This window comes from Musca vetustissima, unplaced genomic scaffold (genome assembly GCF_032173495.1).
Source record: "Musca vetustissima isolate MV318-11 ecotype Yass unplaced genomic scaffold, APGP_CSIRO_Mvet_v1 utg77177, whole genome shotgun sequence".
Lineage (NCBI taxonomy): Eukaryota > Metazoa > Arthropoda > Insecta > Diptera > Muscidae > Musca > Musca vetustissima.
This window is the reverse complement of record NW_026877870.1, coordinates 1-23,286: the sequence shown is the minus strand read 5'-3', so window position 1 is coordinate 23,286 and position 23,286 is coordinate 1. Positions and strand designations below refer to the sequence as shown.

The window sequence follows — 23,286 nt, the reverse complement described above, 5'->3', positions numbered from 1 at the left end:
TTTGTAATGTTTAGCACTTTTGTAACTCTATTTGGCGGTGTCGGTGAGGTGGCCTATGGTTTTGCACACTTAAATGATTTAGTTGATGCCTTGGATGCATTTTGTCCTGCTGTGACGAAAATTATATCCTTCTTTAAGGCATCCATTATTTTCATGAATCGTCGACGATTTAATGACATTATGGAACGTGTACGAACATTAATTATGAATGGTAAGTAGGGACATATGAAGATTAAATAATTTCCTAATATCTATGACATTCACATATCCGCATCTGCAGAACAACACGATGCCAAGAAAATGAAAATAGTTCAGAGATTTTCTTCGTTTGGTAACATTTGTACACTCATCATTGTTTCGGGTGGCACATCGACAAATATTTTCTATAATTTGCGAGCGATCATCACGGATTTGATTTATCATTTTCAGGCGGGAAATCGTACATTGGAGTTGCCATTTAAGGCATTGTGAGTCAAATATTTAAATTTGAATTTCTTTTTAAATGTAAACTAAAACATTTCTTCTAGGCTACCAGAAGCTGCTGCCACATTTCCATATTTTCCTTTTACGTTTCTCATCCTAACCTTTTCCGGTCTGATGACAGTATTTTCATTCAGCATCGTTGATGGTTATTATGTTTGTACAACCGTGTTTATTTGTTCGATATTTAAAATAATACAACGTGATGTGCACAGTACATTTGAGGAGTTGAAGGAATGTGAGTATTCACAACAAATATTCTATTTTTAAGAAATTATGATAAAACTTAAAATATTTTTTAGAAATCCTGCTTTTAAAAATATTCTTTAAAAAATCCACGTCTTGCGGTAGTCCTTAAAAAATATTCTTTAAAAATTCCACGCCTTGTTCTGACCCATACAAATCTTATTTAAACCATCAAGGAAAGTAGTAAAGTCGGACGGGCCGACTATATAATACCCTTCACTACTTTAGGTATATTCAACAGATTAAGCATTTTAAAAGGATCAGTAAAATTAAATTGGATCCATAAACATGTCTTTCAAAATATTTCATTAGGTCAGATACAGAAGCTATATCTAAATCTGAACCGATTTCAGGAAACTTACCACACATCATTTCAGACCTAATTCATTACACTGTGTCAAATTCCGAAAAATATTAAGGGACTTTGGTACACTATTTACCTTAAATCGGACGAAACTATATATGGGAGCTATATCTAAAGCTGAACCGATTTTCACAAAACTTAGCACACCTTATTATAGCCCTAATTCAGTACCCTACGCCAAATTTCGTGCAAATCGAAAGATATTTGGGGACTTTTGTACACCATTTAACTTAAATCGTACGAAAATATATATGAGAGTTAAATCTAAATCTGAACCGATTTTGATGAAACTTAACACACATCTTTCTGCACCTAATATATTACCATATGCCAAATTTCGTGCAAATCGAAATATATATATATTGACTTTCGTATACCATTTACCTTAAATCGGACGAAAATATGTATGGGAGCTATATCTAAATCTGAACCGATTTTCATGAAACTTAACACACATCGTTCTGCACTTAATATATTACCCTATGCCAAATTTCGTGAAAATCGAAAGATATATAGGGACTTTGGTGGACTATTTACCTTAAATCGGACGAAAATATATATGAAAGCTATATCTAAATCTGAACCGATTTTCATGAAACTTAACACACATCATTCTAGACCTAATTCAGTACCCTACGCCAAATTTCGTGCAAATCGAAAGATATATAGGGACTTTGGTGGACCATTTACATAAAATCGGACGAAAATATATATGAAAGCTATATCTAAGTCTGATCTGATTTTCATGAAACTTAACACACATCATTCTAGGCCTCATACATTACGCTGTGCGAAATTTCGTGCAAATCAAAAGATATATAGGGACTTTGGTGGACCATTTACATAAAATCGGACGAAAATATATATGGGTGCTATATCTAAATCTGAACCTTTTTTTCCAAATTTCAATAGAGTTCGTCCGTGGGCATAAGCTACGCCAAATTTCATCCAATCATTAATGCGACCTGTACTTTGTTTACAATTTAACATGGACAGAAGGGGGGCGGACATGCACAAATTGACTTAAAAAGTGATTCTATGCACATTCTCAAAAGGAACCATGTATCTATCTCGTTTCCTTTTGCGTGTTACAAACATATGCACAAAGATACATTACTTCGTACCACAGTGTGGTGAAGGGTATAAGAAAATATGCCTGTAGAAACCCACGCCTCGTTCTGACCCCTAAAAATATTGTTTACAAAATACACGCCTTGTTCTGACAATTAAAAATATTGTTTACAAAATACACGCCTTGTTCTGACCCTTAAAAAATATCATTTAAAAACTCCACGCCTTGTTCTGACCCTTAAAAATGTTCTTCAAAAAATCCACGCTTCTGGCCCTTAAAAAATCCACGCATTGTTCTGACCCTGAAAAAAATTGCCTTTAGAAAATCCACGCATTGTTCTGACCCTTAAAAATAGTCTTTAAAAAATCCACGCATTGTTCTGACCCTTAAAAAATATTCTTAAAAAAGTCCACGCCTTGTTTAGGTCCTTGAATGAATCCCTAAAAAATATTCTTAAAAAAATCCACGCCTTAGTTAGGTCCTTGAATGAGTCCCTAAAAAATATTCTTAAAAAAATCCACGCCTTAGTTAGGTCCTTGAATGAGTCCCTAAAAAATATTCTTAAAAAAATCCACGCCTTAGTTAGGTCCTTGAATGAGTCCCTAAAAAATCCACGCCTTAGTTAGGTCCTTGAATGAATCCCTAAAAAATATTCTTAAAAAAAAATCCACGCCTTAGTTAGGTCCTTGAATGAATCCCTAAAAAATATTCTTAAAAAAAAATCCACGCCTTAGTTAGGTCCTTGAATGAGTCCCTAAAAAAATATTCTTAAAAAATCCACGCCTTGTTTAGGTCCTTGAATGAGTCCCTAGAAAAATAATCTTAAAAAAATCCACGCCTTGTTTAGGTCTTTGAATGAGTCCCTAAAAAAATATTCTTAAAAAATCCACGCCTTGTTTTGACCCTTGAAAACATTCTTTAAAAAATCCACGCCTTGTATGAGTCCCTAAAAAATATTCTTAAAAAAATCCACGCCTTGTGGTAGTCCTTAAAAAATATTCTTTAAAAATGGGAGTCTTTGAAAAAATAATTTCTAAAAATCCACGCCTTGTGGTAGTCCTTAAAAAATATTCTTTAAAAATTTGACGCCTTTTATGAGTCCCTAAAAAATATTCTTTAAAAATCCACGCCTTGTATGAGTCCCTGAAAAAATATTCTTTAAAAAATCCCTAAAGTAGTTCTCTTTAAAATACTTCGTGGTCCATTAAAAATTACTTCTATCCATTTGCACGTTTCGAAATCAATAAATTTTTATATGGAGCATCGGTAACCCAATTTCTAATAGTTGCAATTCCCCCTTCACTTTATTTCCATTCATTCGTTTCTTTTTTGCTTCTTTTTTTTTGTTTTTGTTCTTTAGGTGAACATGCAACCGAAGAACAAAATCACCGAATCCGCCAAAAATTGAATGCCATCGTCGAACGTCATAATACGATTATCGATTTGAGTGCGGATTTTACAGCAAGTTTTACCGTTATCATAATGTTACATTTTATGTCGGCAGCCATCGTTGTGTGTTCGAGTATTTTGGATTTAATGTTGGTAAGTTAAGGCAACAATAACAACAACAACAAAAATGGCTTCGAACAATAGACTGAGGTAAATGAAGCGCATAACAAAAAAAATCAAAATTTATTATTGAAACCGTAGTGAAGAACTGCTGCCGCAATGATGGGCACTTGAAGGTTATTCATGGTCGTATTGAATAATAAATTGAAAAAATGGATTTTTTTCAAAATCATATTTTTTCCTCCTGGCCTGGGAAATCCTGCCTGTCCTTATCATCATTGGGTCAGGCTGCCTCATATTTTTTTTTTCATTTCAATTCCTTGGGCTTAATGACATTGAAGTTCGGCCTTATGTGCTTCTTAAGCCACAAGTTTATTGTTTCTAAACTCAAATTTTTCTTCGAGTGTAATCCTATAGTTTATTATTCCAACTAACCGCCCAATGCAAGGTTCCTTCAAGATAAACTCTTGCCCACATAGACACCCACACACACAGAGAGGAAGGAGCATCATACCATTATTTATGTAGCCATAAAGTGTTTTTCTTTTCGCACTTTTTATTCAATTCTGGTGTTTGTCTTGATGTTCTTCGTTGCACTTTGTGCAAAAGTTAGCTTCGAAAGCGGGAGGGTACGGGCGGAACGTCTTTGATGATTGCCCTAATTATTTTCCCTTGCTTTACTCGTTTTTTTCATGATCTAGTTTTTTATGTTTTTATTATGGCATTTTCGTTCAGCAAGTTTCCGTTCATCGTCAACATCACCACAGCTCCCTTCTACAACTCCTTCCTCGCCGCTGAAACTTAAACGATGAATGATGAAAACACGCAACTTAAATTACTTTAACTTTTTAATCCCATTTCTTTTGGTATTGACCAAGTCGAGGACTACTTAAGCGCTCTATTCCCAACAACACACACTTTTTTCTTCTTCTTAATGATTGTTTCGGCTGCTGTTGCGCTAAACATGCCGTTGGGCTATTAAGACGCTTTGAAAACTGCGATAAAAATAAGCTATAATTTCACAAAAGATGGAAAGGAAATTTGCAATAAAACTAACATTAAATTGCATTAAAAGCTGAAAAGTTTTTGCGTAAAAAGCAACAACAACAAAATACCAACTTGTTGCAGTAATAAAGGTATCTGGAAAGGATTTTCGTCGATGCGAGATTATAATGGAGATTTTAAAAAAGGATTTCAAGGCATAAAATGGAATTTCAATAATTTCAATTTTAATTAGCAAAGAAATAAAATTGATCGAACATCAATCGTGTAGCTCATCTCGAAAGATAACTTCATAAAATCGCAGTTAAATTCTTGCGGACCGGAATTTTGATACCCTCAACCTTGTGTCTACTTTAAAAATGCCTTAAATCGGTCGGAAGCTTTATATGGGGATTTATGTTATTACATTCTGTGTTAGTAGGTAGTCCACGCCTTGTATAGCCCTTGAAAAAATATTCTTAAAACATCTACGCCTTGTATAGCCCTTGAAAAAATATTCTTAAAACATCTACGCCTTGTATAGCCCTTGAAAAAATATTCTTAAAACATCTACGCCTTGTATAGCCCTTGAAAAAATATTCTTAAAACATCTACGCCTTGTATAGCCCTTGAAAAAATATTCTTAAAACTTCTACGCCTTGTATAGCCCTTGAAAAAATATTCTTAAAACATCTACGCCTTGTATAGCCCTTGAAAAAATATTCTTAAAAAAATCTACGCCATGTATAGCCATTGAAAAAAATATTCTTAAAAAAATCTACGCCTTGTATAGCCCTTGAAAAAATATTCTTAAAAAAAATCTACGCCTTGTATAGCCCTTGAAAAAATATTCTTAAAACATCTACGCCTTGTATAGCCCTTGAAAAAATATTCTTAAAAAAATCTACGCCATGTATAGCCATTGAAAAAAATATTCTTAAAAAAATCTACGCCTTGTATAGCCCTTGAAAAAATATTCTTAAAAAAAATCTACGCCTTGTATAGCCCTTGAAAAAATATTCTTGAAATATTCCACGCCTAGTATAGCCCTTGAAAAAATATTCTTAAAAAAATCTATGCCTTGTATAGCCCTTGAAAAAAATATTCTTAAAAAAATCTACGCCTTGTATAGACTTTGAAAAAATATTCTTAAAAAATCTACGCCTTGTATAGCCCTTGAAAAAAATATTCTTAAAAAAATCTACGCCTTGTATAGCCTTTGAAAAAATATTCTTAAAAAATCTACGCCTTGTATAGCCCTTGAAAAAATATTCTTAAAAAATCTAAGCCTTGTATAGCCCTTGAAAAAATATTCTTAAAAAAATCTACGCCTTGTATAGCCCTTGAACAAATATTCTTAAAAAATCTACGCCTTTGCTAAGCCTTCAACAAATATTCTTAAAAAAATCTACGCCTTGTATAGCCCTTGAAAAAATATTCTTAAAAAAATCTACGCCTTGTATAGCCCTTGAAAAAATATTATTAAAAAATCCACTCCTCTTGTATGGCCCTTGAATAACTATTCTTAAAAAATCCACGCCTCTTGTGGGAGCCTTGAAAAAATATTCTTTAAAAAATCCACGCCTCTTGTGGGAGCCTTGAAAAAATATTCTTTAAAAAATCCACGCTTCTTGGCGACTATTAAAAAAACTATTCTTTAAAAAAATCCTCGCCTATTGATGACTCTTAAAAAAATTTGAAATTTATATAAAAAGCTTTTAGCAGGCGTTTATCTGTATAGGTCCATGTTCAGATCCCATTTTCGGTATTAATTTTTTTAAACGAATTTCCTCACCGAAGTGGCTACATTTTTCCAGAATTAATTAATTAATGTTTTAAAGCAGCCTCCATACAAATATCCCGTTTAAAAATGGGTATATTGAACATCCTGCCTCAGTTTAGCAATCTGAGTATCTGAAATATTATATTTTCATTTTTGAAATATTTTCAAAATTTGCAATATTATATTTTCATAGCATACATAGTCTCCATATAATGCCCTGATACGATATGAGGATTTTCAATGTAATGTTTGTAGGGTGTAAAATAGTTATTAGGCCCGGTCGGAGAACATAAGATTTCGAATATACAATATTATTTGTAAAATTTATTTCATGTTCATGTTACCATTGCCACAGAGCACAATACCCATAATATAGTGTCCATTTACTTCTGATCTGTTGTTGTTTTCCTCTTTCCAACTCATTTTTAAGGTAAAGGATTGTGGGATAATACAAAATTAACAATGAAAATAAAACAGTTTTCATGCCACCAATGTCCTTGCATATTTAACATTATCCAATGAATTTATTATGCATTGTTTAGCCATTTTTAATTTGTTCGTAATGACCATGGTCAGTAGCACTGGCACTAGCACAATAAACAATGGACAATAGTAAGGACACAATTACCATCACTATCCAACACAAATTCCATTCTCATGTTGTTTGTGTTTTTTTTTCTTGTTTCTTTTTTATTTTTATCCTATTTTGCAGAATACCAATTCGGTGGGACTGTTTATCTATATATCGTACAATATTGCTGCTTTGGCCCAGTTATTTGTGTACTGTGTTGGCGGTACTTTTGTCAGTGATAGTGTAAGTATTTGGGTTTTTTTTTTAATAGCTATTAAAAATAGATTTATTACATACTAATTATGTAACATGAAAATGCGGCTAAACCCTTTACAAACAATGAGCGGTATTTTTATATAGAAGCTATGTGAAAACATATAGCCTAAGATCCTTGAATGATCCTTGAAAAATTTTACGAAAATCATACAAATATCTATAATGAACCGATAAATTTGTATGTGTGCAATGTCCAAATATGGAACCAACTCGGCAGGAAAATACGGCTAATATATTAAACATTGTGAAAAACTTAAACCTATATAGAAAATTTTCTGCAAAAATATGTTTCCCCCTCCTATAATTATTGGGATATCTTTGGGAAAACGGGGCTAAAACTTTCAAAACACCCAGAAGGAGCGGTACCCTTTAATATGGAGGCTATGTCCAAACATGAATCTCTTCGTCACATTTTTCGAATTTTTTCCAATTCCAATCGGCTAGAATATGAGGCACAGACGCATGCCAATGGAAGAACATACTCATGCCATTCTGCAACCTATGATAAATCTGAATTGATTTTCCCGAAACTCACCACTCACTATTCTATACTCAATTCAGTGCAAATAGAAGGATATATAGGGATTTTGGTACCCCATTTATCGGACGAAATATATATATGGGAGCTATATATAAATCTGACCCGATTTTCTCGAAACTTGACTCACGTCATTCTAGACTCAATTCAGTATCCTACGCCAAATTTCGAGCGAATCGAATGATATATACGGACTTTGGTGCACCATTTACATAAAATCGGACAAAACTATATATGGGAGCTATATCTAAATCAGAACCGATTTTCACGAAACTTAGCACACATTATTCTGGACATAATTCAGTACCCTATGCCAAATCTCGTGCAAATCGAAAGACTTTGGTGCCCCATTTACCTTAAATCGGACGAAAATAAATATAGGAGCTATATCTAAATCTCACCCGATTTTCTCGAAATTTGGCACACTTCATTCCAGCTCAATTCAGTATCCTATGCCGAATTTCGTGCAAATCGAATAATGATCGAATGACTTTGGTGCACCATTTACATAAAATCGGACAAAACTATATATGAGAGCTATATCTAAATCTGAACCGAAACTTTGCACACGTCATTATAGACTTAATTCAGTACGCTAAGCCAAAATTCGTGCAAATCAAATGATTTCCAGGAACTTTGGTGGACTATTTACCTAAAATCGGGCGAAACTATACACGGGAGCTATATCTAAATCTGAACCGATTTTCACGAAATTTAGCACACATCATTCTGGACCTAATTCAGTATTCTATGCCAAATTTCGTGCAAATCGAAAGATATATAGGAACTTTGGTGCCCATTTACCTTTAATCGGACGAAAATATATATGGGAGCTACATTTAAATTAGAATCGATTTTCTTGAATTTCAATAGAGTTCGTGCTTAGACCAAATAAGTGACTTGTGCCAAATTTAGCAATTTAATATCTACAGACGGACGGACATGTTTAGATCGACTTAGAAAGTGATTCTATACATATTCTCAAAAGGAACCATGTGTCTATCTCGTTTCCTTTTGCCTGTTACAAACATATGCACAAAGACATAATACACAGAAGGGTATAAAAATTGTATGGGAATATGCGGCGTAAACCTTCGAAATGTATCGCTGTATCATATATTAAAATATTTAAATACATCAGAATTTTTTAGCAAAACTACGCTATTAAATTCTAAAAAAAACTACAAAATATCAAAAATAGTGCGGAACATTAAAATAGGATATTTTTATAGAGTCTAAAATTTGTCATACCGTTGAAATATTCACCTGAAACCCCCAAACTATATATTATTGATCAAAATTCTATGTCGATCTAGACATGTTCGTCTGTCTGTCCGCATAACTTGTTACTACTCCCACGATATTAAATTTGGGACATAGCGGTCAATTTTTCGGGTAGTCCGGTACTCCCAAATATTAGGCATTTTTAGGCTTTTTGGTACATTTTTGAATATAATCAACTATACTTTGGTATTTTCGGTTCTTACTGAAAAAAATCTTCTTACTAAAAATTATCAATATTGGACCACTTTATAAGATAACCCCCATGCTACGGCAATATTCGGGACTTTTATTTTTATTCACGTTTTTCAAACTATTTACCTACCGCTACCGGTCACAGTTATAGACCAATCATCACAAAATTTTGTATATATGACCTATCCTGCCAAAAAAGACCCCTATGCAATGGATCAAAAACTTTATTTCTGGTCGCTCTATATTAACCCCTAAAGAACATAGACCCGATAAATTAATAGTATGTCCAAGAGAAGTTGTTGAACTTTATATTGTTGCCAATTATGCTGATGTATGTAATCGGATGTGGGAGTTATACGTAAATATTTTTAAGAGTATACGAATTCTGACATTGATTATTCTTACAATTACTAAAAAATAACAATGGCTAGGAAAATTTGGTTAATTTTCCGCCAATAATTTCTGGTATGAGACGGACCGAACAAATTTATCATTGGGAAGGCGATCTGACCAACTAATCCGAATGACTGTCACAATATTTAAAGAATGAAATGATTAAAGATGTGTAACATGATAAAATTTGAATCTTACCTGCTCAGTGTTTTTATACCCTACACAACTATGTTGTCAGGGTATTATAGCTTTGTGCAGCCGTCGAGCGTCCGTCCGTCCGTCTGTCCATTATAATTTGTAAACACGATACAGGGCACAGTTATGGACCAATCTTCATGAAATTTTCCATGTAGGATGGGTTCTGGCCAATGAAGACCCCTATTGTTTTTGATAAAGATCGGTTAATATTTAGGGGATGAAATGGTCCAAATACTAAAGTTATGGCCCGAACATCGTGAAATTTTACATGGAGAAGGGGATCGGGCCTAAGAATAAGCCTGCCTGTTTTGATAACGATCGGTCAGTATTTAGCGGATCAAATGGACCCTGACTCCTGAAGGACATAGACCCGAGAAGTTGATATTATATCCAAGAGGAGTGGTTGATCTTTAAATTAAGACCAATTATATTGTTGTATGTGCTCGGATGTGGGAGTTACACCTAAATATTTGCAGGTATCTCCGTATTCGTATATTATATTGTAACCCATTATCACTCTAGAGAGCGAAACTATAGCGCTGATCGCTTTGAAATGTTCCATGAGGTTCCAGGTATGGTCAAGGACTACGCCTATAATTTTCGGTGATGATCAGATAATAATTTTGGAATGAAGTGGACCGAAAACTTTTCGAGTCGATCTGTAGACCACAAATGAAAGTCGAACATCACAACACAACCCACGGTGAAGGGAATCTGGACAATAGCTGTACTGAATACTCGTAATATTCGGAAAATATGTCAGTGTGAGGAAGAGGTGCTGTCACGAAATATTGCCCAGGCTCGGAATAAACATCCGCAGAAAATTTGAGTTCCGTGATAGTTGTGTAGGGTATGGTATGGTCGGCCCGTCCGACTATACTACTCCACTCACTGTTTTTTTATAATTCACTTATCGGTAATATATAATTATGTATCTAAGAATCAGATCGGTCAATAGATCTTCCGAAGAAATTTCCTCTCAAACACTCCAAGAGCAGCCTCATCTGCTTGCGCAAGTACCCATGCCCATAGTCGACGAACAGGTGGAATGTGTCGATGTTTTTTCGTGGGTCTTTTCCAGGATTTAACGCAGAGTGAAAATCTGGTCAATTGGAAGATTTGCCAGGCCTAACGCCGCATTGGTATGATCCAATACTGTCATTGACCATTGGCTTCAGTCGTTCTCAAAGCACGCTGGATAGCACTTTATATGCGATGGAAAGGAGACTTATTCCTCTATAGTTGGCACATATTGTCTTATCTCCTTTTTTGTGCACGGACACAGAATGCTCAGGTTCCAATCATTGGGCATGCATTCCTCTAGCCAAAGTGTACTAATCAGTTGGTACATGCTCCCGAACAGCATTTGACCACCGGTCTTGAATAGTTCGACTTGTAACCTATCGACACCTGCTGCTTTATTGTTCTTTAGCCGATTAATTGTTACTTTAATTGCTAGGTGATATACACTCTATACAATCCTCTCTTATTGGTTGTGGTTCATTTTCTTCACCGCCACTACTTGTTGCCAGAAGCTTTGCAAAATTCTCCTTCCAGATCCTCAACACGCTGTCTGTATCTGTCACCAGGTTTCCATTTTCATCTCTACAGGAGGATGTGCCTGCACCAAAGCCTTGGATTTGATGCATTACTCGTTGGTAAAATTTCCCTATGCGCTGCGTTTTTCATATCAGTAGCATTACGACACTACCGATCGTACCGCGGGTTTCTTGATGGTAGTTTTTGAAACCCAAGTGTTGCTTTTGCTGCAGTTTTGTTGGGATTGGACAATTCTTTGTCATTGTGCTTCTATATTATTATCGGGACAAATAGTGCTTTCGTCAAGCAAGAGGCTAAGCTGAGCGGCAACGTCGACGTTGATTTTTCGTGTTACATTAGATAGCACCTTTGCTGCTATATTAAGACGGCTGTCACAGTCCATGAAAAAATATTTCTCAAAAAATAAAAAAACTACGCCATGAAATCGAAGCAGTATAGTTGGATTTTCCGATCATATGATACCCAATACGAATATTCCCAAACTTTAACATTCTGTGTACATAAATATAAACACAATTAAAATTCCCCTTTTCATGGTCAAACTAATAACAATAATCACTTACGGTAGTATTCAGCTAAGTGATTATTGTTGTTTCATTGCAATACAACTACCCCGCCACATTAAAGAAATATTAAATTAAATACCCCATAGAATAAAAAAACTTATCTTTCTACACATTCTTACATACACATATCTATTTGACATACTTTAGTAATCTGCAATTTGTTCTCTTTTTTTTTCTTTTCTTTCTACTCCCACATAATCATGTTTGTTGCTCATCTTCTACATATATGGACCTGCCTGTCATTTACACACATATCTACTTATCGTTTTGGGATACATTTACTCGGCTGTGACGTTACCTCGCTGGGCTGCAGAGCGCCGCTGTGGCCGATGCATTATATAATGTGGAGTGGTACAAGTGCGATGTTAAAACTAGAAAAATCATTTTAATGATATTGCACCGATCTCAGAAGGCAATAACAATTTCTGTGCCATTTTTTACGCCATCACTGCCGGCCTTCAGTTCGGTAAGTAATATAAAAAAGCAGAAGAAAAAATAAAAATACTATCAAGGGAAAAGAAGTAAAAACAATATGTTCGGCCGGGACGAACTTTTTATGCCCTCCACCATGTGAAAATTTCTTAAATTCGTCGGGATATTTATATGGGGTCTATTTTATTGCATTATGTGGTAATAGGTTGGTCATGCTCTGAAATAAATAATGTTCCAAATTATAGACACTCAGGTTACGATATTAATTTTGGGAACTTCATCATAACAAAAATTGAAATGGACCCCTGACCAATGGGTCTATTTTAAAAAAATTAGCCTATATTAAATAAGTTGTGGAAATATTTATTCAGCAGGAATCCGATATGAAAAATTCTAACCACTTCGATGAAAAAAAAAATCGGCTTAAAAACATTATAATATAGAAAATGGGCCTGGATCTTTTTATTGGGGCTAAAGATTCTGGCCCATGGAAAGAAGTTTTCATTCAGCAGGAATACGATATGCCAAATTATAACCACATGGATGAGAACATTGGGTCTAGAAATCCTTTCAATCAAGAAGTGGCTCGCAATATCATTCGGATAGTTCCTGGAGAACTTCCGGATGAATTTGGGGTTCTTCTTGATCAAAATGAACTCTTATTCCGTGATGGAGTCACTATCCCGTCCGATGAATCGGTTGCAGTAGTTATCCGCTCTCCGGTAAATCTTCTTGGTGTTGACTTGCCTTACAGGTACTGGTACTGATGATTCAACCATCTTAACGACGGGAGTCTCATCAATACCAGTCTTCGCTTCGACAGTCAACTGCCTAAGAAGTCTCCCGACGTCACTACAAGCCATGGAGATTGAGTTCGGATTCTCAACCTCGCTAGGGTTTACACCCCTACTCATCATCTGAGAGGACTCACCTTGCTTCGGAGGAGACATCAGGATCGCTACCTTTTGTGTCACCGTAGTGTGCTAATCACTGCAGTTTCCATGATGTCTTCCTCGTCTGACAAGGTTTAGTTTCCCAGAGTTTATTCGGGATGCTCTCCTGACTAAGGCGGAAGGAGCCGGTTTCCTCTAATAAGTTGAGGAGAAGATTCGATTGCCTCTCCAGGACATGAGGCAAAAGCGAGGTCCAGGGGATTAACTTGGGTCGTCAACATTTGTGGGGGTTAATTGAGGTCTGACCTTGTAGAGTTCGAGACTAAGGGTGGCAAGGCAGCCACACATGGACTTATATACACACAATTTTCCGAAAAATGTGTTTTAGCCTCTCATATTCCGATATACTGAATTCCAGCCGTTACAATTGGAAAAAATTGGCTAAAACTTTAAAAAAGTCTGCTAATGGAGCGCCAGATTTTACATAGGAGCTATGTCGACCTATATTCAACATTCTTTATATATGTGTAAATCAGGCTTCAAGAAGCATTTAATCCAAATTACAGCCAAACATGGACCTATATATAGAAATTTTTTTCCTTAAAATTCCGATATCCTAAATTTCACTACAATTGGAAAAAAATGCATAAACCTTTAAAAATTCTGACAATGGGGCGCCAGGCCTAATATGGAGGCTATGTCGAAATATGGACCTATATTCAACATTTGCTGCATCAAATCGGAGGAATATATATATAAATATGTGGGATCTACATAGAAATCTGAACCGATCTAAAACTTACCACACATCATTCTCGACTCAATTTAATACGCTACGACAAATATCGTGCAAATCCGAAGATATATAGGGACTTTGGTGCACCATTTATATAAAATCGGACGAAGATATATATGGGAGCCATATCTAAACCTAAACCAATTTTCAAGAAACTTAACACACATCGTTCTAGGCACAATTCAGTGCGCTATGCCAAATTTCGTGCAAATCAAGGTTATATAATACTGTGGTCCACTATTTACATAAAAATCTGAACCGATTTCCACGAAATTTAACACATATCGTTCTAGACTTAATTCAGTACACTATGCCAAATTTCGTGCAAATCGAATGATATATAGGGACTTTGGTGCTCTATTTACCTAAAATCGGACGAAAATATATATGGGAGCTATATCTAAATCTGAACCGATTTTTTACGAAATTTTACACACATCGTTCAAGACTTAATTCAGTACGCTGTGCCAAATTTCGTGCAAATCGAAGGGTATATAGGGACCTTGGTGCACTATGTACCTAAAATCGGACGAAAATATATATGGGAGCTATATCTAAATCTGAACCGATTTTTCCCAATTTCAATAGGGTTCGTCCTTGGACCGAATAAGTGACCTTTGCCAAATTTCATCCAATTCGGATTAGAAATGCGTCATGTACTTTGTTTACAATTTAACATGGACAGACGGACGGATGGACGAACGGCGGAGATGCATAAAACGACTTAATAAGTGATTCTATGCATATTCTCAAAAGGAATCATGTGTCTATCTCGTTTCCTTTTGCCTGTTACAAACATATGCACAAAGACATACTACCCTGTACCACAGTGTGGTGAAGGGTATAATTAGAGCCAATTAGTTTGAAAACCCTGCTAAAGATCCCCAAAATACCGAATATTGGGGGTGCCACTATATGGGGGCTACCCGGAATCTTGGGTCAATATTGATAATTTTTGGTATGGAGATTTACTATTCAATGAGAAAGCTATTTACTTAATTTTAGCTAATTTAGTCAGAAAACGTCCCCAAGATCCCTTAAATGCCGAATATTATAATCTTATATATATAATCTTATAATCTTATATATAATCTTGGGCCGATATTGATCATTTTGGGTTGGGAGATTTTCTACCCAATAAGAACCCTTAATATCAAAGTAAGCCAATTGGCTCACACAAGATCCCCAAAATATCAAATATCGGGGGGTACTTTTATATTGGGGGTACCCCGAAAAATAGGCCAATATTGGTAAAACGTATTCAATATCCCCAAAATACCAAACAATGAGGGGTACCGTTTTATGGCGGCTACCCGGAATCTTGGGCCAATATTTATAATTTTTAGTGCGAAGATTTATTACCCATTGAGAACCCAAAATACCACATTACAGTCAATTTGGTTGAAAAATGTGCCCAAGATCCCTGAAATACCGAATATTCGGGGGTATCGTTATATGGGGGCTACACCGAAATATATGCCAATGTTGGTAATTTTTGGTATGAAAATTTTGTACCCAATGAGAACTCAAAATATCAAATTACAGCCAGTTCGGTTGAAAAACTTGCCAAAGATCCCCAAAATACCGAAAATTAGGGGGTAACGTCATATGAGGGCTACCCGGAATCTTTGACCAATATTGATAATTTTTATTAGTGAGATTTTCTGCTCAATGAGAATCCCAAACATCAAAATTTAGCCAAATTGGTTGATAAACGTGGTCAAGATCCCTAAAAAACCTTGATATTGATGGGTACCATTATATAGAGGCTACCCTAAAACTTATTATTTTTGGTAGGGATATTTTTTAGCCCATGAGAACCCAAAATTTCAAATTCAATAGCCAATTCGGTTGAAAAACGTGCCCAAGATCCCAAAATACCGAATATTGGGAGGTAGTATTATATGGGGGCTACCTGAAATCCTGCTCAATGAGAATCTCATATATCAAATTACAGCCCATTTGGTTGATAAACGTGCTCAAGATCCCCAAAAAAAAACGTGATATTGCAGAATATCGTTATATGGGGGCTACCCCGAAACATAGACCAATATTGGTAATTATACCCTACACAACTATGTTGTCAGGGTATTATAGCTTTGTGCAGCCCAAAAGTTTGTAACGCCGCGAAATATTGATCCTAGACCCACCTTTAAGTATACCGATCGTCATATCTCGACTAGCTGAGTCGATCTAGACATGTGTGTCCGTCCGTCCGTCTGTCCATTATAATATGTAAACACGATACAGGCCACAGTTATTGATCAATCTTCACGAAATTTTGCATGTAGGATGGGTTCTGGCCAATGAAGACACCTATTGTTTTTGGAAAAGATTGGTTAATATTTATTTTTGTCGGTTTTTCTGGTCGCTCCAGAGGCCGCAATTATGGCCCAAACACCGCGAATTTTTGCATGGAGAAGGGGATCGGGCCAAAGAATAAGCATGCCTGTTTTGACAAAATTGGTCAATATTTAGCGGGTCAAATGGACCCTGACTTTTGTGTGAAAAATGACAAAATTTGTATTCCATAGGGAATATATTTACTCCTGAAGAACATGAAACCGATATGTGAATATTATATCCAAGAGGAGTGGTCGACCTTTAAATCGACACCAATTTTATTGTCGTATGTATTCGGATGTGGGAGTTACACGTAAATATTTACAGGTGCTTACGTATGCAAATATTATTTAGTAACCCATTACCACACTAGAGGGCAGAAATATAGAGCTGATCGCTTTAAATGTTCTATGAGGTTTCACTTATGATCAAGGACAACGCCTATAATTTGCGGTGATGATCAGATAATAATTTTGGGATGAAGTGGACCGAAAATTTATTTTTTTGTGTTTTTTCGAGTCACTGTGAAGGGAATCTGGACAAGTAACTAGACGGGCTGTACTGAATTTTAGTAATGGTGCAAATATCGCGAAATATTGCCCAAGCTCAGAATATGGAACCACAGAAATTTATATTTTCGCGGAAGTTGTGTAGGGTATCATATGGTCGTCCACGTCCGACTATACTGCTCCGCTCACTGGTTTTTGGTTCAAAAATGTTCTACACATTTTTACTCCTAATATCAAATTGCAGCCAATTCGGTTGAAAAACTTTCCCTAAGATCCTCAAAATACCGAATATTGGGGGTACAATTACATGGCGGATACCCAGAAACTTGGGCCAATAATGCTCATTTTTGCTAGGGTATTTTTCTGCCCCTGGATAACCCATAATACCTAAGTACAGCCAACTTAGTTCAAGATCCCCAAAATACTTCAGATCGGGGGGTAGCATTATATGGTGGCCTAACCCGAAACTAACGTAATATTAATAATATTTGGTATGAAGTTGTTATACCTAATACCAATCCCAAGTACCACATTTCATGCAATTCTATCGATAAACGTGTCAAAAACTTCCAAAATACCGGATACTGAAGGGTACCGTTATATTGGCTATCCTAAAAAGTGGACCAATGGGAAGATTTTTGACCCACTGAGAACCCATAATACCAAATCACAGCAAAAAAATCTGTTGAAAAACGTGCCCAAGATCCCCAAAATACCGAATATTTGGGGGTACGGTTAGATGAGAGCTACGCCGAAACATGGGTCAATTTTGATAATTTTGGGTTGGAATATTTTCTACCCAGTGCGAACCTTAAATACTAAATTACATCTGATTAGGCTAAAAACGTACCAAAAAACATCAAAATACCGAATAGTGGTGGGGGGTCTTATATGGGGACTATCGTAAAAAGTGACCAATGTTAAAAATTGGCATGATTGTTCAACTATGAGAAGTCAAAACACTAAATTTAAGCCATTTTGGTTGAAAGCGAGCCATCAAACTGCAGAATATCACCCACTTAATATTCTGCAGGTTGATGATGGCTTCATATGGGGGTTAGCCTCAAAAGAGGATTGATATATCCCGTTGTCTATACTTAAAAACATACGAATAATAACAAAGAATGTGAAAAATTCTAAAGCTCTCTCTAAAAATTGCGAGCTGCATCGTGATTTCAACAAAGGACCGGACAGATGGACATGACAAAATCGATATGGAATTTTATTCCGACCCCAAATATATACAATTTATAGAGTCTAAGCTGAATATTTCAAAGTGCTGCAAACGGTATGACAAATTTAATATCCTCACCACCTTATAGTAAAGATTATAACGAGAAGAAGAAGAAATGCAAAAAAAAACCCAACGAAGGTGGTGGTCACGACAAATGTGTAATGGAAAAATGTAAGATAATGGTAATGGTATTCCATTCTGCTGGTAAACATCAGACGAGAGATGCCTTCCTTCGCTAACTCAGTTAAGATTTATGTTCGTTGGCATGTCAATAGACACTTGGAATATATTTACACAGGTTGACTATGAAGATAATATGGCTGAAGATGACTATGACGCAGGCCCTGAATAGTATGGCTGGAGTCCCCATAACACTAATGGTGGTTAGATGCCAGCCCTGCTGCTATGGACATTCTTGATAAATTGCACTGAACGATGTTTGAGGGTCTGAATGGGTGGTACCGGTTAAAGTCATTGTTTACCAGTCAACCAGCCAGCCTGCCTGGTTAGTTACTTTATTTTCAAGGCCTATGCTAAGACCCACCCACACACACACCCACAGAGAGGGATTTTATTTGCTTTGCTGTGCTTCATCATCATCGCCAACTCACTTCTTCTTTGTCGTCTTCCCCTTTGCTTAGTCTGCCTTTGCTGTAAGCCATTGTTGACGGAAGGTAAATTATGTTTCACTTATAATACGGGAAACATAAATAATAACGCCGAACTAAATGACGGTCGCATCGCCTTGTTGACAACCAGAACAACAGGAGGTGGGTGCAAAAAAAATGGAATGTTTGTTCCCCTTTTCTTTTCGTTGCTACTAAGCCCAAGTAAAGTGACCTTAAGTACCTAACACTTAAATGTGATTTCAAGGGCTTTTTTCTCGCTAGCCCATCTGAAGTGATTTTGCGGAAAAAAGGGGTTTGATTATAAGGGTCATTTTAGGTTTCGGTTTTTTTAATTACTATCAGCAGGAGGTTTATTAGCGAACTGAGGTTAATTATTAAGAAAAAAAAAATAATTTTAAAAAATTTCTATAAAAACAGGTGACTCGTGTCAAGTACAGATTTCGATGGGAAATTATTTAAAATTATTATGGAGGAGAAGAAGGTGCCAAAAGTTGGAACCAAAAATGTTTTATTTATCTTCTGGGCTAGGAACCTCAAAATTTATGAATATTAGGTGATACTTTGCATGTATGCTATTTAAATATATGGACATATATTAACCAGTGAGCGGAGCAGTATAGTCGGACGGGGCCGACCATAAGCTATCCTACACAATACAATAATTGCCTCTAGAGCGACTAGAAAGTCTGACAAAATTAATATTTTCGGTTCATTGCACCCCCTGAATGAAATCTCAATTTCACCGAAAACTATAGGCGTCGTCCTTGACCATAATCGCAACAACACGACATTTCCGTCCTCTAATGTAGTAATAGTAATACTATGCCTTCACCTAATTACGTACATCAGAGTACATACAGCCATATAATTGGTATCAATTTGAAAATCAACAACTCCTCTTGGATATACTATTACCTTCTCCGATATATGTCCTTCAGAAGCAAGTATATAGGCCCCAGAACAAAAATTGTGTAATTTTTCACACAAAAGTCAGGGTCCATTTGACCCGCTAAATATTGACCGATCTTTATCGAAACAAGGCATGCTTATTCTTAGGGCCGATCCCCTTCTTCATTTAAAATTTTACGATGTTCGGACCATAATTGCGTCCTCTGGAGCGACCAGAAAACCCAACAAATATTAAGTACTAGCCGACCCGGGCAAACGTTGTTTTGCCTTCAAATTATATTTCCATTGCAAGTCTGGTTACGTTGCAAAGTCATGGCAGATTTTTATTTCGAAGAAAAATAAAATGTGAACTAAATCAAGCAGAAGCAGAAAGATTTGCACCGTTTCTGGCCAATTTTTGTATTTTGAAGTGATTTGTGTTGTTAGTTCCTTATAATAGAAACAAATGTTTTCATCAAAAATACAAAAATCAAAATTGTAATAACACCCACAGTTTATTTTTTTTTTAATTCAATGTTAAAAATTAAAATTTTATGATAATAAATTAAGTTTTAGTTATATTATTCAAATTAAAACTACTGCAATGCTTTTTGGTAAACTACGTTTTTGGTTTTGCCTTCATGAGCGAATACAAATAAGGATGATGGGTTACCAACACGTGAGCAGCCAACGTATAGTTGTCCATGTGAGAAGCATGGAGTATGAAGATTCAGTCCACATACTTTCAGTGATTGTCCTTGTGATTTATTTATGGTCATGGCAAATGCCAGACGTACTGGAAATTGTATTCGTTTAAATGAAAACGGCATATCTGCGGGCATTATTGGTATTCGTGGAATCAATACGACTTCACCTTTGTATTTACCAGTTAATATAGTTGCTTCTATAATGTTAGTAAATAATTTTTTTATAGCTAATCTTGTTCCATTACAAAGTCGGGGTGGATTTAAATTGCGTAATAGAATTATTGGTACACCAACTTTTAACTGCAGCATGTGAGGTGGAGTTCCTGGTAAGTCAAGCGAATTTAAGAATTCAATTGGATAATTAACTATTTCATCAGGATCGTTAACACAATCAATGGATTTATATGTTTTTATTTCTCCTCTTATTTTATTTTGAATATCAACATTAATATCGCTAACATCTTTGTTTTTGGCTGCTAATATAGCGCGATCACTTAGCCATTGGTGATTGGTAAAATTGCGCTCAATATCGGGATATACATTTGAAATTAAGGCTTCTTTTGATTCTGTCAACACACAACAATCTGCAGGCAATGTGATGAGTCCCGTTACATTGTCCGTAGCAATTTTTCCGTTTCCAATATCCAATAATTGACGTGCAAATAAACGGGCTGATGCATGATTTTGCAATTGTATGCGCATATTTAATGTTAGTGAAAGTTTTTTAACATATCGCCACAAATGCGATGACTTTAAACACGCATTTAGTTCATCTGCTGGTGTTGATCGTGATAGGACTGGCAAGGTTTGTCTAAAATCGCCAGTCAATAATATAAGTGCACCCCCAAATGGTTGTTGATTATCACGTAAATCTTGCAATGTTCGATCTAATGCCTCTAGAGATTTTTTATGCGCCATTGTGCATTCATCCCACATAATAATCTTGCATTGTTGAAGTACCTTTGCCATCCCAGATGTTTTTGATATATTACATGTTGGTGTTTCGGTCAGTTGCATATTCAATGGCAATTTTAACGCAGAGTGTGCCGTTCTTCCACCATCTAATAGGGTAGCAGCAATCCCCGATGAGGCTATAGCCAACGCAATATTACCAACAGACCGTATTTTTGCCAAAATTATTGAAATTAGATAAGTTTTACCAGTACCACCTGGAGCATCCAGAAAATAAATTGCACCAGTTCCTGCATTTTCAGTTGTCATAATAGTGTCGAAGACGTGTTTCTGCTCTTTATTTAGGTTTGGTAAGTTATGCTCAACAAATGTGTTTAATGCATTTGCATCGTAATTTTGTTCGCGATGTATTTCACCATTAACAGCATCCGTAACGGCTCGACTTGGAGATGTCATTCCCAATGTATTCAACGTTTTATTCACCATTTCTAAAACAAATATCCTCAATGTATATTAATGACTGATTGTACATCTCAGGAGAGTATTCTAATCCAGAAATTGTAGTTGCATCACGCGCTTGGTGTAAAATGTCATCTGTCATTTCATTTTTAAATTTTTCCCACAGTTCTAATGGGTTTGATGGACCGCATGTTGATAGTATAATTGCGAATAATATACGAATTTGATATGGAGAAGCTGCCAGTGAGGCTTCGGCAAGTGAATTTTCCCAATGGTCATCGTTGTCGAGTAAATTTAATTTTTGGCAGGCGTCCCGATATGATTCACACAATGTATTATTTATGGTTTTCAAATATTGGAATGATGTCGGACCACGTATATGAATCAAAAGCAAACGCAAGTAATAGCATTCATCATTGTTTGGATGTACAGTGTATAGACGTCCTAAAGCATCACTTGAAAATACATTTGGGTGGCCAGCTACTATTTTCCCTTGTTTGCGACGTTGAAATTGTTTGGTGGATACATTCCATGTAAAATATATCGGAACCTCATTATACAGTAGCGTTTTAGCGAAGTCATCGACTTGGCACAATGAAAAAAATGCAGTCAATGTTGTTGCTGGTGGTTGTGCTGCTCGCTCGATCACATTTTGCGCCGTAAAATATACTCGTTGACCATTTTCTAAATGAACAGCCAAATGAACTACAGTCGGATATCTCTCATGAATTGGAAAAGAGAATATGCGCCAAACTGCTTCGTTGCTGCTAATGTATCTTCCCATTTGATATTGTTTGATTTCATCTAGCTTATCTTCATGCGCCACTCCATAAATGGCCATATCACTGCCTTTATTTACATATTTACAAATGTATTTGATTGACTTGACGGAATTGCAATATTCAACGTTTATATGTGCTTTATATATTTTTGATAATAATGGAGAATATGGCACTACCCATCTATTATCAATTTCGATATCAGTGTTTCGTACTTTTAATGTAATTGATCTACCATTGTCATCTGGTGAACGACGGCGATATTGAGGGTATCCATCATTGCCTGTTATGGTTTCTGAAATCAATTGTCTTGGATATCGCTTAGAACACTTTCCATTGATCATGCATGGTGAGTGCATATTAAATGCACCACATGGGCCATGTATCATATTCTTCGTTACTATTTCGAATAGTTCTTGATCAATTGTTGGGTCTGGGATTTCAGCAGATATAATTTTATCTATTTCGTTTGGCTGAATTTTATCAACACACCAAATTAGAATATGAGCATGGGGCAATCCTCTTTTCTGCCATTCGATCGAATACATCCAGCAACGAACTGAACCAAAAACATTAGATTTTACAATTAAATCCATCAGAGACTTTAATTTTTGCTTAAATACGCGTGCTGTGATGTCATGACGATCAGTTTGCGATTGTCCTGGCAATAACCATTTTTTGATTTCATTCCA

The 23,286-nt window shown here is 35.8% G+C and overlaps 2 protein-coding genes across 2 annotated transcripts; one reads left to right on the top strand and one right to left on the bottom strand.

Annotated features, from left to right (window-relative positions):
* Positions 1–6: 6 nt before the first annotated feature.
* LOC133322554 (odorant receptor 22c) lies at positions 7–18,572 on the top strand. The gene is made up of 7 exons (XM_061531541.1): positions 7–211; positions 281–467; positions 528–718; positions 3,523–3,704; positions 7,148–7,249; positions 12,327–12,479; positions 18,519–18,572. Exons 1-7 carry the CDS (start codon positions 7–9, stop codon positions 18,570–18,572), a joined length of 1,074 nt encoding a protein of 357 aa, XP_061387525.1.
* A 1,761-nt stretch (positions 18,573–20,333) lies between these two features.
* LOC133322555 (ATP-dependent DNA helicase PIF1-like) lies at positions 20,334–21,362 on the bottom strand. Its single transcript, XM_061531542.1, has 2 exons — positions 20,690–21,362; positions 20,334–20,533 (listed from the first exon to the last, which is right to left on the bottom strand). Exons 1-2 carry the CDS (start codon positions 21,360–21,362, stop codon positions 20,334–20,336), a joined length of 873 nt encoding a protein of 290 aa, XP_061387526.1.
* Positions 21,363–23,286: the final 1,924 nt, after the last annotated feature.